General features: G+C 34.4%; 1 protein-coding gene across 1 annotated transcript in view; it reads right to left on the bottom strand.

The window, feature by feature from the left end:
- The window catches only part of cog3 (component of oligomeric golgi complex 3), a 40,843-nt gene that overhangs the window by 12,164 nt on the left and 14,666 nt on the right, over positions 1-14,013 (bottom strand). The window contains exons 8-13 of the mRNA XM_079821962.1: positions 13,914-13,994; positions 10,455-10,498; positions 10,235-10,361; positions 7,805-7,896; positions 4,328-4,467; positions 1,818-1,978 (exon numbers count right to left, since the gene is read on the bottom strand). Of these exons, the coding sequence (XP_079678088.1) occupies positions 1,818-1,978; positions 4,328-4,467; positions 7,805-7,896; positions 10,235-10,361; positions 10,455-10,498; positions 13,914-13,994 (645 nt within the window). The remainder of the gene's footprint in view (positions 1-1,817; positions 1,979-4,327; positions 4,468-7,804; positions 7,897-10,234; positions 10,362-10,454; positions 10,499-13,913; positions 13,995-14,013) is intronic.

The raw sequence follows: 14,013 nt of genomic DNA, 5'->3' as shown, positions 1-14,013 counted from the left end.
TGAGCTCTACAGGGGTGAGGTTCAGTTTCAGCTCTGATATTATTGACTGGGTTATTTCAGAAACACTGACACTGATATAGAGAAGAACTCCGAGCGTGTTCATGCTCAACATTAGGGTTGGGTACCGAAACCAGGTGCCACTTATATAACCGGTATGTACCGGACCGAATCAGAACGCAGATTTCGGTTCCTCATTTCGGTGCCAAAATTCAAAGTGCTTTCGCGCTTTGGCTGAGCCAGAGACAGACGCTCAGCGCTGGTCATATCACAACTCATGACAACTATTCAGTGTTTTCAACCACATCTCATGACAACTATTCAGTGTTTTCAACCACATCTCATGACAACTATTCAGTGTTTTCAACCACATCTCATGACAACTATTCAGTGTTTTCAACCACAACTCATGACAACTATTCAGTGTTTTCAACCACATCTCATGACAACTATTCAGTGTTTTCAACCACATCTCATGACAACTATTCAGTGTTTTCAACCACATCTCATGACAACTATTCAGTGTTTTCAACCACATCTCATGACAACTATTCAGTGTTTTCAACCACATCTCATGACAACTATTTAGTGTTTTCAACCACATCTCATGACAACTATTCAGTGTTTTCAACCACATCTCATGACAACTATTCAGTGTTTTCAACCACATCTCATGACAACTATTCAGTGTTTTCAACCACATCTCATGACAACTATTCAGTGTTTTCAACCACATCTCATGACAACTATTCAGTGTTTTCAACCACATCTCATGACAACTATTCAGTGTTTTCAACCACATCATGTTTATTTCAGGTTTCAGACATTTAAATGATCATAAGTACTAGCAAAAAACACACACTGATGTCTATGAAAGCGGCAATGACAATCCTTTCAGACGGTTATATTTGACTAACGTTACGTGTTTTATTCACATCAGATACATGCACATTATATAGTAACTCTATAGTTTACTCTATTCTTCTTCCAGTTCACTGGTCACTTACTTTCATGTATTTCGTGAGACGAGAATGAACTCAAGTGTTGTATATCCGACAGATCCGATTCTGAGGTGCTAACTAACATGGCGCCGCCCATTGCGCTTTATAGATCAACTAACACACATTCACTCACACATTTGAACATCAGATAGTTCGTGACACAGTTAAGAAGTTTGTGAATATTTTGAATAAAAAGAAAAAAACGAACTAAACCCGATACAGCTGAGCTGTCAGCGCTATTGCGGCTGCTGTGTGTCATGTGAGAAACATGACGCGTCGCCATGGAAACATTAAGGCGATGCGTTCTAAAATATTTAGCCAGAGAATATGATCATATTTCAAAATAAAGCTGAAGCTGGTTTGTAGCAGAGCAAGAACACAGACTCTGCTGTTATTACTGTAACTGTTATTTAGAGTTATATTAGGCCTGTTGTAGTTGGGTTAGGTGGCTTAGGTTTTACTGTGAATTTGAAAATAAGTCAATAATAATTTGTAAATAAGTAAATTGTGTTTTGTATTTATTTATATTCATACACTTATGTATACATTAAACTTTTAATAAATGGCTCAATTTAAATAAAAAATAAATAAATAAAAAGTCATTTAAATGTCATCCACCTCGTTTTGTGGCCTTTTTTTTTTTTAAGTATCGTTTAGGCACCGGTACCGTTTTAAAAGTATCGGTTCAGGCAGCGTTTAGGCACCGGTACCATTTTAAAAGTATTGGTTTGGCACCGGAATCGAAAAAACCCCAAACGATCCCCAACCCTACTCAACATCACACACTGAAGACACAGAAGCGCTCCTCTTCTGGCTCACCTCCATCATCTCGAGTTTGTCGGGGTAGGCCAGGTCTCCCGGAGCAGGATTGTAGCCGATGATGTCAGACTGGATGTAGATGTGTGTCCTGTAGACCAAGCGCTCCTGCACGTCCTCCAGCATCTGCTTCACCAACGCATCAAACGCTGCCAGCTGGACCACTGTGACACAAACAGCTCATTTCACAAAGAAACTCATCCATTTCACATCTACCGTTCAAATGCGTGTTTCTAAGAGTTAAAATGACCCAATTATGTGATTTGATAAGTAGGCCTGTCGCGATAGTCAATAAATCAATCACACGATTAAAAAAAAAATGAGCTTGATCATTTTTCCGGCCGCAATAATTTCCAGCGTCCATTTTTGCAGAGCGTTACATTATATAATCATGCTCTTATACATGTAAATGCTTCTAAGCGCGACAAGACACAAGAGAACGCACTGTATGTCAATGTCCTGTCTGTGTGTGTGTGTGTGTGTGTGTGTGTGTGTGTGTGTGTGTGTGTGTGTGTGTGTGTGTGTGTGTGTGTCAGTGTCCTGTCTGTGTGGCTGCGTAATCGAGGGACACTCTGATACACACACACACACACACACACACACACACACACACACACACACACACACACACACACACACACACACACACACACACACACACACACACACACACACACACACACACACACACACACACACACACACACACACACACACACACACACACACACACACACACACACACACACACACACACACGTCAGTCTCCTGCTCACATCGAGTTCTCTTTTGCTCATGAACAAACAATAACAACAACACAGAGAATTTTGAGTATTCTCATATTAGGGTCTTAAATGAGTTAAATAACGTCTTAAATGAACTTAAAGAGTTGTGAGGAAATGAGATGTGCGGCTGTTCTTAAAGTGACAGGAGCACTGATGATGATGTCATTAATGTTCATCAAAGAACAACGGGAACAGAGAAAAGTGCAGCTTTAATGATGATTAATCTATATTTCATTTATTATTTATGCAGTTAAGAAAGGTGTTTGATAACCATTACATTTCTGTATGTCTAACAGGGAAGGCCACAGGTAAAACTAACATTTATTATAATGGGGTTATGTAAAGATTGTTTTAAGTTCACTTAAATTAAAAGTCGTTTTTTTTAAAGCCTAATAAATGTTGAAATTGGGAGCTATACTGTAATGTAACGTCATTAATGTTTCATAGAGACATCAGTGATACTGGCCTTCATTCATAAAAACATGACAATACAACACATATTTAAAATATACTGTCAATAAATGGTTTCTACATTAATTTGGAGAGTAACTGAAATCAATACAATATTAAAAAAATGAAAAATGTATTAATCGTGATTAATTACAGAAAAAATTACAATATTAAAACATGAAAAACGTATTAATCGTGATTAATTACAGAAAAAATCTGCGATTAATTAATTTTTTTTTAATGGATTCCCAGCACTTCCTAAAACACAATCATCCGCTGCAGTTTTCAGCTGTTTATTCATTTGTTTGTGAACAGACTGAGAGTCCATTGCTGTTTTTGTTTTGTTCATTTATTGTGGATATTTAAAATGCTTTCCGTTTTCAGTGTTAAAAAGTCTTTAGAAATAAAAGTTTGTTGATGTTTGAAAAGGTGTTCCTGCATTATTATGCCATTATCATTATTTTAGATGAAAATGGTCTCAGAACGACAATATCGTTTATCGCAAAAAAATTTTGGCCAATTTATCGTCCAGCAAAATTTGTTATCGTGACAGGCCTATTGATAAGGCCTAATGTTGTTCTGGCGTCTCCTCCACAGGTCACACACACTGTAATGTTCTCATAATCTCCACTGCAGCATCCGCTCTTCTCTCAGTGTCTGAAACGCTTCCATCAAAGATTCAGTCTCTCTAAACCCCGCCTCCCTGAGAGCTGCTCTGCTCTGATTGGTCAGATGGCCGACACACAGCTCTATTACACACTATATGAAAGGGAATATCCCCAAAAGCATAATAGAGGCACTTTAAGAAACTGTCAAACAAGTTAATTTCACACTCTGGTCCTGCATGTGGAGTATTCGGAGCATTAATAAAGCTAAAATAAAGCTATTAATAAAGGATAAAAGCGGATAAAAGCGTCTGCTAAATGACTAAATGTAAATGTAAAGCACAAGGAGGGCAAGACACAAAAGGTCATTGCAAAAAAGGCTGGCTGTTCTCAGAGCTCTGTGTCCAAGCACATTAATAGAGAGGCGAAGGGAAGGAAAAGATGTGGTAGAAAAAAAGTGTACAAGCAATAGGGATAACCGCACCCTGGAGAGGATAATGAAGCAAAACCCATTCAAAAATGTGGGAGAGATTCACAAAGGGTGGACTGGAGCTGGAGTCAGTGCTTCAAGAACCACTACACACAGACGTATGACAGACATGGGTTTCAGCTGTCGCATTCCTTGTGTCAAGCCACTCTTGAAAAAAAATAATAATAATAAAGCTGCTTGTACCGTTGTTGAAGACGTGATCCTCCAGCATCTCGTTCTTCAGGATGCCACAGAGCTCGGACAGCGTCTCCAGATGGACCACATGGATGATCAGAGGCCGCAAGACGTCATACAGGGACAGGCAGAGCTTCTCCAGGAGCTCACTGTCACACAACAATCACAACATGTGCTATTAGAAGAAGATTCATATATCTGCAAGCAGCCATTATCGGGGCCAAGCGCAAAGAAGAAGACAAGACATGAGTCTCAGACCAACTGCAAAAATTTGCCATTAAAATTTGATTTTAGGCAAAATAGCTGTAAAATGATAAATACAGTCAATAATAATGATTTATCACTTTCAACCACTAGGTGGCACAGTTACGAAATTAATGTGGTGTGGTCAGAATAAGGGAACAATGATGCATGTAAAGTTTGGTGTCAATATATCAAAGCAGGGTGTCAATATAGCATAGATATAGCCGCTAGAGGCATTTTCATTGTAAGTATGGACCACATGGCGGTGCTGTTTTGAAACCTTTTAAGTAGCTTAAAGGCATGGTGCTGATGGCACAAACCAAGTTTCGTAATGATACACCAATTCATTTGTAAAGTATAACATTTTCTATCATAATACTGCATTGTAGTCAATGGGAATTTCATGTTTTGTTCTATTATAGCGCCACCAAGAGGCACAATCCTACCTTTTTTTATGTGTCCTCGGAGTGAGCCTATACATGCGTGTCAATTGTGGTGAAAATCTCATTTTGTTTTGGAGTTATAGACATTTATATGAAAAAACACGTAAAACATGACTGACACCTGACTTTGATTGGATTTTACTCCCCCCTCACTATCAATATTTTGACATTTGGGCATAATCGAAAATGATTTGACGAATCAACTTGATTTGCAAGTTTTTTGTCAGCATGGCCTGAAGATGACCTGGTTCAATTTTCGTGCAAATCAGACGAACCGTCTAGGATGAGTTTGCAAAAGTACGTTTTTCAGAAAATTCGAGCCACACAATCGGTGGAAACAGAATTGTGTCTCGATCCCTTATGGTTCAAAAGTTATTAGCATAAACAGGAGTCAAACTTGGGACTGGTGGTGGCGCTAGAGAGATTGAGTTAGAGACTCCAAATTTGCTATGGTGACTGATCAGAGTGTCCTCTATCTGTGTGCCAAATTTCACAATTTTTACCATACGGTTCTATGGGCTGCCATAGACTCAAGAGCGGAAGAAGAAGAAGAAGAAACGGAAAAATAATAATAATAATAATAATAATAGGAATGTTAACGGTTTCAATAGGTGCTTGGCCCCTAAATATACTTAGATTTTTATTTGTGACTGAATCTCTGTGCATTTGAGCTTTATAGTTCATACAAAAATTTAAATAGAACATAAATTCTCTCTTGTACGCAGAACATTTTCCATATTACAAAAGTAGATGGTGATTTAACTTGCAAGGCTTCAAAAATAAAAATAGACTCACATAATACACAAATTATATAAATAACATGCATAAATATACACACTACCATTCAAAAGTTGAGATATTACAGATATTTAAATATTCCTCCAGTGTAGATCAGCTGTTCTCTATGTGAATATATAGTAAAGTGTCATTTATTCCTGAATTTATCATCATTACTCCAGTCTTCAGTGTCACATGACCCTTCACTAATCATTCTCATATGAGGATTTATGATTATTATCAGTTCATATTTCTGTGGAAACTGATGCATTTGATTTCTCAGGATTCTTTGATGAATAGAAAGTCCAAAAGAACAGCATTTATTAGAGTCTTTAGTCACATCATAAATGTCTTTACTGGCACTTTTGATCAGTTTAATGCATCCGTGATCAATAAAAGTATTAATTTCTTTAAAAATAAAGATCTTACTGACCCCAAACTTCTGTATATACCAGGGGTCAACAAGTAAGTCTGGCATCAGGACTAGGGTTGGGTTCCGAAAGCCGGTGCCATACCTTTATAACTGGTATGTAACCGGACCGAATCAGAACGCAGATTGAACAAGGATGAATTTACGTGATGTAAATCCGACAGATCCGATTCTCTGAGGCGCAAACTAACATGGCGGCGCCCATCGCGCATTATAGATAAAAATAACATGATCATTATAAAGGGTTTTAAATGACAAAACCCATTCATTTGAAAATCTGAATATCAGATAGTTCGTGACAAGTTTGTGAATATTTTGAATAAAAAAAACAAAACAAAATAAAACCGATAAAGCTGTCATACAGCGCTATTGCGGCTGCTGCGTCTCATGTGCGAAGCATAAAATAAAATATTTAGCCAGAGAACATGGTCATATTTCTGCAGAATAAAGCTGAAGCTGGTTTGTAACAGGGCAAGAACACAGACGACTGCTGTTATTACTGTCACTGTTATTTAGTGTTAAATTAGGCCTGTTGTGTTGGGTGGCTTAGGAGTTACTCTGAATTTGTTAAGTAAATAGTGTTTTGCATCTATTTATTAGGGCTGTCAAAAGATTAATCGCATCCAAAATAAAAGTTTGTGTTTACATAATATATGTGTGTGTACACACACGTGTATAAATGCACACACAAGCATGCATATGTTTAAGAAAAAAATATTATTTTTATATATAAAACATTTATATTTATATATATTTTAGATTATATAAATGTATATACAGTATATACATGCAAATATTTCTTAAATATATACATGAATGTGTGTGTATTTATATATAAATAATAATTAACAGAGTATACACACATATATTATGTAAACACAAACTTTTATTTTGGATGCGATTAATCTTTTGACAGCCCTACTATTTATATATTTAATATACTTTAAACTTTAAATAAATGGTTCAATTAAAAAAAAAAAATCAATAAAAAGCCATTCTTTACTGTCATCCACATCGTTTTGTGGCTTTTTTTAAAGTATCGGTTTGGCACCGGTATCGTAAAAAACCCAAACAATACCCAACCCTAATTTTTTAATTAAAAAAATAATTACATTTTCGCCAGTAGATGGCAGGCCAGAACATAGTTCTACTGTAGTGGACGCGCCTATAAAGAGAAATGCACATTTCATACGCAGTACATAATCAGAGAGTGGCCTATTTCTTTTTGGGTTTGAATTGTTTCGTTTAAAAAGTAGAAATTTCAAGCGACATATTTCTCATGTGTGTGAGGCAAGCATTCGCTGAGTTTCGGTTGATTAATGATCGCGCCGGCGCTTCTATGATCATATTGTCTGCTATATTTGTTTATTATTTATTAAATCCAGGCAATTGGTTGATGGAACATTGATTATTGAAAATGAAATTGACTTTAAAGAAAGGCTTTCTACAAAGCAAAACTTAATGAAAACAAAATTGACTTTAAAGAAAGGCTTTCTACAAAGCAAAACTTAATGAAGTGGCTTGGGTCCGTTTGAGTCCAGGTCAGAACTACAGTAATGATGAGAGTTGTGTGTGGATGTTTGTGGTACTCACTCCAGTTTGGGCGTGGGTTTGGAGAAGAACTCATTGTAAAGCTGGTGTTCATCTTGACAGACGTGAACCATGAACGCACAGCCGCTGCGCACCTGAGTAAGAAAAAACATTTTTGCAGTGGAGTTTATGCACATGTATATCTTCAAAATAGACGACTAGTTATAGATTAACACTATGCTGAAACTCCTCTATGTGAACCTTTTGCAGATAAATACAAGTGCATTTTTGTTTACTATTGACACAAATCAATAAGTAAATCATACTCAACTATTACAGTAAACAACATTTCCTAATTAGGCCTACTCTGTATACATTTTATGATGAATAGTATCATTAGTTACACATGTTTAAAATGCTTCTTGTGTTCATATATTTCATTATAAAGTGACATAAGTACACTACCCTTCCTGAAATACAATTAATATTGTCATCATTCATTAATTTCATGTTAAAATAATATACAAATTCACTACCCTCTTTGAAGTACAATAATCATAAAAAAAAAAGAATCATCAGATTAATCTGGGAAAATAAGCGTTAGATTAGTCGACTAATCGGAAAAATAATCAACAGATTAATAGACAAAAAAATAGTTATTAGATGCAGCCCTAATAGGCATTAATGCTAATTAAACAATTGTGCTATCATGGAGAAAAAAGTTGAATATATTAGGGCTGTCAAAAGATTAATCGCATCCAAAATAAAAGTTTGTGTTGCCATAATATATGTGTGTGTACTCTGTATAATTATTATTTATATATAAATACACACACATTCATGAATATATTTAAGAAATATTTGCATGTATATACTGTTTATACATTTATATAATCTATAATATATATAAATATTAGGGCTGTCAAAAGATTAATCGCGATTAATCGCATCCAAAATAAAAGTCTGTGTTTACATAATATATGTGTGTGTACTCTGTTAATTATTATTTATATATAAATACACACACATTCATGTATATATTTAAGAAATATTTGCATGTATATACTGTATATACATTTATATAATCTATAATATATATAAATATTAGGGCTCTCAAAAGATTAATCGCGATTAATCGCATTCAAAATAAAAGTCTGTGTTTACATAATATATGTGTGTGTACTTTGTTAATTATTATTTATATATAAATACACACACATTCATGTATATATTTAAGAAATATTTGCATGTATATATTTAAGAAATATTTGCATGTATATATTGTATATACATTTATATAATCTATAATATATATAAATATTAGGGCTGTCAAAAGATTAATCGTGATTAATCGCATCCAAAATAAAAGTTTGTGTTTACATAATATATGTGTGTGTACTCTGTATAATTATTATTTATATATAAATACACACACATTCATGTATATATTTAAGAAATATTTGCATGTATATATTTAAGAAATATTTGCATGTATATATTGTATATACATTTATATAATCTATAATATATATAAATATTAGGGCTGTCAAAAGATTAATCGTGATTAATCGCATCCAAAATAAAAGTTTGTGTTTACATAATATATGTGTGTGTACTCTGTTAATTATTATTTATATATAAATACACACACATTCATGTATATATTTAAGAAATATTTGCATGTATATACTGTATATACATTTATATAATCTATAATATATATAAATATTAGGGCTCTCAAAAGATTAATCGCGATTAATCGCATTCAAAATAAAAGTCTGTGTTTACATAATATATGTGTGTGTACTTTGTTAATTATTATTTATATATAAATACACACACATTCATGTATATATTTAAGAAATATTTGCATGTATATACTGTATATAAATTTATATAATCTATAATATATATTAGGGCTGTCAAAAGATTAATTGCGATTAATCGCATCCAAAATAAAAGTTTGTGTTTACATAATATATGTGTGTGTACTCTGTTAATTATTATTTATATATTTCAGAAAAAAATATTTTTATATATAAAACATTTATATTTATATATATTATAATTATATAAATGTATATACAGTATATACATGCAAATATTTCTTAAATATAAACATGAATGTGTGTGTATTTATATATAAATAATAATTAACAGAGTACACACACATATGTTATGTAAACACAGACTTTATTTTGGATGCGATTAATCGCGATTAATCTTTTGACAGCCCTATTAATAGACAAAAAAATAGTTATTAGATTCAGCCCTAATAGGCATTAATGCTAATCAAACAATTGTGCTATCCTGGAGAAAAAAAGTTGGATATATATTTTCCCTGTGGATATTTGGTGTTGACTTGGTGTGTGTCAGATTTTGTTTTGGAACCGTCAGACTCGATTTCTCAAAATTGAGTCGATCGACCTCAAACAGACGCTCAGTCATTTTCTGTCCGCTTCAATCAAACCAAACATCCCTCTGAAGGTTTACCAGAGCGCAGTGGTCCTTGTTGTTCTGGCTGGTAAGGTCTGAGAAGGTGGAGTTGATACTGGGGCTGAGCAGAATCTCTCTCTGGTCCAGATAACACTGGTGAATCTCGTCCAGGAGCTGCTGATACCTGAAACACACACACTTATTCATCATCACACGCCGTCTGAGGGAGAAACACACACTTTAACTGGTTTAAATGAACAAAACCTCCATCACTCACTCTGGGATGACTTCAGAGCGCTGCTCGACCTGCTCAATGAGCCTCTGAAACACACACACACACACACACACACACACACACACACACACACACACACACACACACACACACACACACACACACACACACACACACACACACACACACACACACACACACACACACACACACACACACACACACACACACACACACACACACACACACACACACACACACACCTGCATTATTCAGGGTTTGGGACGACAGGAGTGTGAAGAAATCACACAATTTAGTCTTTAAATCTGACCTGATTTGATCAAGTTAACGCAAGAATAACTGATATTGTTAGTAATATTTCACCTGGACTGAAGCGACTGAGCTTTACTTCATCAGGATTACATTTAAGAGCGATTACATAATAAACTAAAGGCTCAGTGGATCTGTTCTCTAATGTAAATGAGTTTTATTAGAGACACTTCAATACAATTCCCAACAGATCTCCATCACTCTTTAATCAATGTGAGCAGAAATAGCTCAAAGTTTGAGATGAGGAATCTCGTGAAAGTGATTTTATGATCAAATCTCTGCCGATGTGTTCATAAACATCAACTTTCCCACCCAATGACAGATTTGCTCTTGTTTTCAGCTCAAACTCTTCATTCTGTGGAGTTTCTCAGAACACAAGACTTGATTTCTTCATGTTCATGTCTTTAAACGAGTCTTGATTTAACCCTCTGAGGTTCTGCTTTCCATCACACTCAGGACCTTCGGGTCAAAAGTGACACGACCCCTGAAATCAATTATTATTATTTTTTCAGTAAAATCCATTAAATGTATTTTTGTTCAATAATATTTTTTCTTTCTTTTTTGTGTTTGGAGAGAATTTTATGATAATAATTAATATTTATGCAATAATTATGATCCATTTTTTCCCATAGAATATAATAGAAAATGCGTGTGTGTGTATATATATATATATATATATATATATATATATATATATATATATATATATATTTTTTTTTTTTTTTTTTTTTTATTATTATTATTTTTTATATATATATATATATTATTATTATTGCGTTTTTAACTATAGAAAAAAAAATTGAAATCAGATTGGTGCCACCTGGTGGAAGCAGTGAGCACTATTATCATGCAATATAATATTTTAACCACTAGATGGATTTACAGCTCCCTGTAGAAAGGCTTGTGAATTCTAGTTGTTTTTGCACGTATTTGCATATTTTTTTTCAGGTTGTGGATTTTAATATATAATAAGAGATTCTCAAAGACTATTTTTGTCAAGTTTTGTGTTTGCTTGGTTGGTTTAAATGCTCATTTGAAGAGCCAGTTTTACTTTATAATACAGTCAAACCTGAACATTGCATTAGAAAGAGAACAAATGGAAAGCATTTTGTTACCCATTGTTTTAATTGTAACTTAATAAAAATGCAATTATTTCAGTCATAAAAATTTTGTATTAACCTTTTATAATAAACATTTTGCTTAAAATATTTTTTGTACAATTCAATGAACAGTAACTCTTTTTCAAAATTAGCTTTTACAATGACATTTGTGTGTGCGTGTGTTTTTGTGTGTATAAGTGTGTGTGTGTGTGTTCTGATATTGAGCTGGAAACAGCATTTTCACACATGTACGTCCACACCAAGGTCAGAACCAAAGTTCATGTTTTGGTTTGGTTTGACATTGCCATCACGCGAGCGCACTAAAGAACTGTACATGACTTGTCAAGCTTTCTACACACACATTTCTCATGTGTGTGAGGCTGAGTTTGGGTTTATTTACGAGACGTGTTCAAGAGCAATGCTAGTGTCACGATTGTCTGCTGTATTTGCTTCTGATTTATTAAATCCAGGCGATTGGCTGATGAAACATTGATTAAAATTAAGATAATTGACTTTAAAGAAAGGCTTTCTACAAAACAAAACTCAATGAAGTGGTCAAAATCATGTCTGACCTTCTGTCTTCTGACATATTGCGCATCTTTGCCCTTTTCATAATCAATATAGCCCAAATGAAATTTAAAAATAACATTAGAATATTTAAACATAAACAGGAGCTTCCTGTAAATGCTCTGAACCGTACAGAAAACGCTTTCACACTAGAAACGAACCGAAGCTTTGTTCAGTTTGCTCCGGAGCGACACTGCTTCTTTTCCTCTGTTTGTGTGTGTTTGTTTGTTTCCTCTGTTTCACACCTGTTATTTTAATTCGGACCAAACTTAAAAGTCCGAAAATCCAGACCAAACAAGAGCCCTTAAGAAATCTTGTTTTGTTTTAATGGTTACATTAAATTGTATTAATCAATTGAAATCATGAAACAACAGAAATGTATTACAAGTTTAACAGAGAATACTTTTTTAGGGCCCTATGAAATATGTTTTATTTTGACCAGATTCTGTGTTCTGTTGGCGAGGAAATGATCACATGATTCTTGTTAATGGGTGAACTGGCCCTTTAATAACTGTCACTGTCCCGCTGGCCTTTTTTTTCATATCATATATTTCAGTAATTATCATAAATAAGGTATAATTCGAAAGCTTACGAACTCAAAATTAATCCCGTGAAAACCGTTTTGAAATTGGATGCTGGGTTACCATGGAGACGTTACTCTAAATTCTTCTAGCTGGCTCCTCCCCCTAGTGGGCGGCGTCATGTTTCATTTTACAACAATTATTTTAACTACTTTATAATCAAAATCTTTTCTAATCTTGACAAAACGCATATCGTCGGAAAGGTCTGAATCTCAAGGGTCCATATTTGGTGACTGTTTTGTGATGGAAGTGATATTTTGACAGGAAAATGCATCAAAAATACAATCAATGGAATGTGAATGACACCCGGTGGCTGTTTTTGGTACAGCGCCCTAAACAACATCTCATGGGGACTTACATTTTTGTGATATCAACTTCAAATTTGGAACACATGGCTTTGATTTTATAGTAATTTTAGATTAAAACATTTTTGTAAAATATATATTCTATATAGAATAAAAAATATTTTTTATTTACAGTAAATTTAAACTTCCATAACTTTTTCATACTTTCATACTTTTTCATGATTTCACTTCAGCAATAATCTGCCACGTGTCTGCTTTAAAACAAGACCAAACTTATGTCTATATTCCAAAGCATTCTTGAATTACAGCCCTTTAAATCTGGATAGTGCATTTTCATATTTATTCTCAAAAAAGTGGGCTGACAGTTAAAGGGTTAAGAGACTAAAAGTTGACAAACTCTGTGTCATTTATACAGTAAAGGACATTTTTATGACTGGATTCTGCAATTATGTGCCCTCATTTAATGCCAAGATACTGACTTTAAGACTTTCTGCTCCGATCTAAGGTCAAATGAAGACCTGTGGAGATTCTCCATCCCCATTTATTATAAACATCATGAGTGTCAGATATGATCATCAGGCTTTTGAGGAAGAGTTATGGATTTAAAACTAGACTTACTCGAACTTTAGGAGCCGCTGCTCTGAACTTGACGTAGTAGAGCGTGAAGGCGTTGTCTGCGTTCGGAGCGCCCAGCGGATCCTGCCAATCAGAGGACAGA

The sequence above is a fragment of the Gobio gobio genome, assembly GCF_949357685.1.
Source record: "Gobio gobio genome assembly, chromosome: 7".
NCBI classification, from domain to species: domain Eukaryota; kingdom Metazoa; phylum Chordata; class Actinopteri; order Cypriniformes; family Gobionidae; genus Gobio; species Gobio gobio.
The sequence above is the reverse complement of the archived record's forward strand: the minus strand, read 5'-3'. Positions and strand labels throughout refer to the sequence as shown.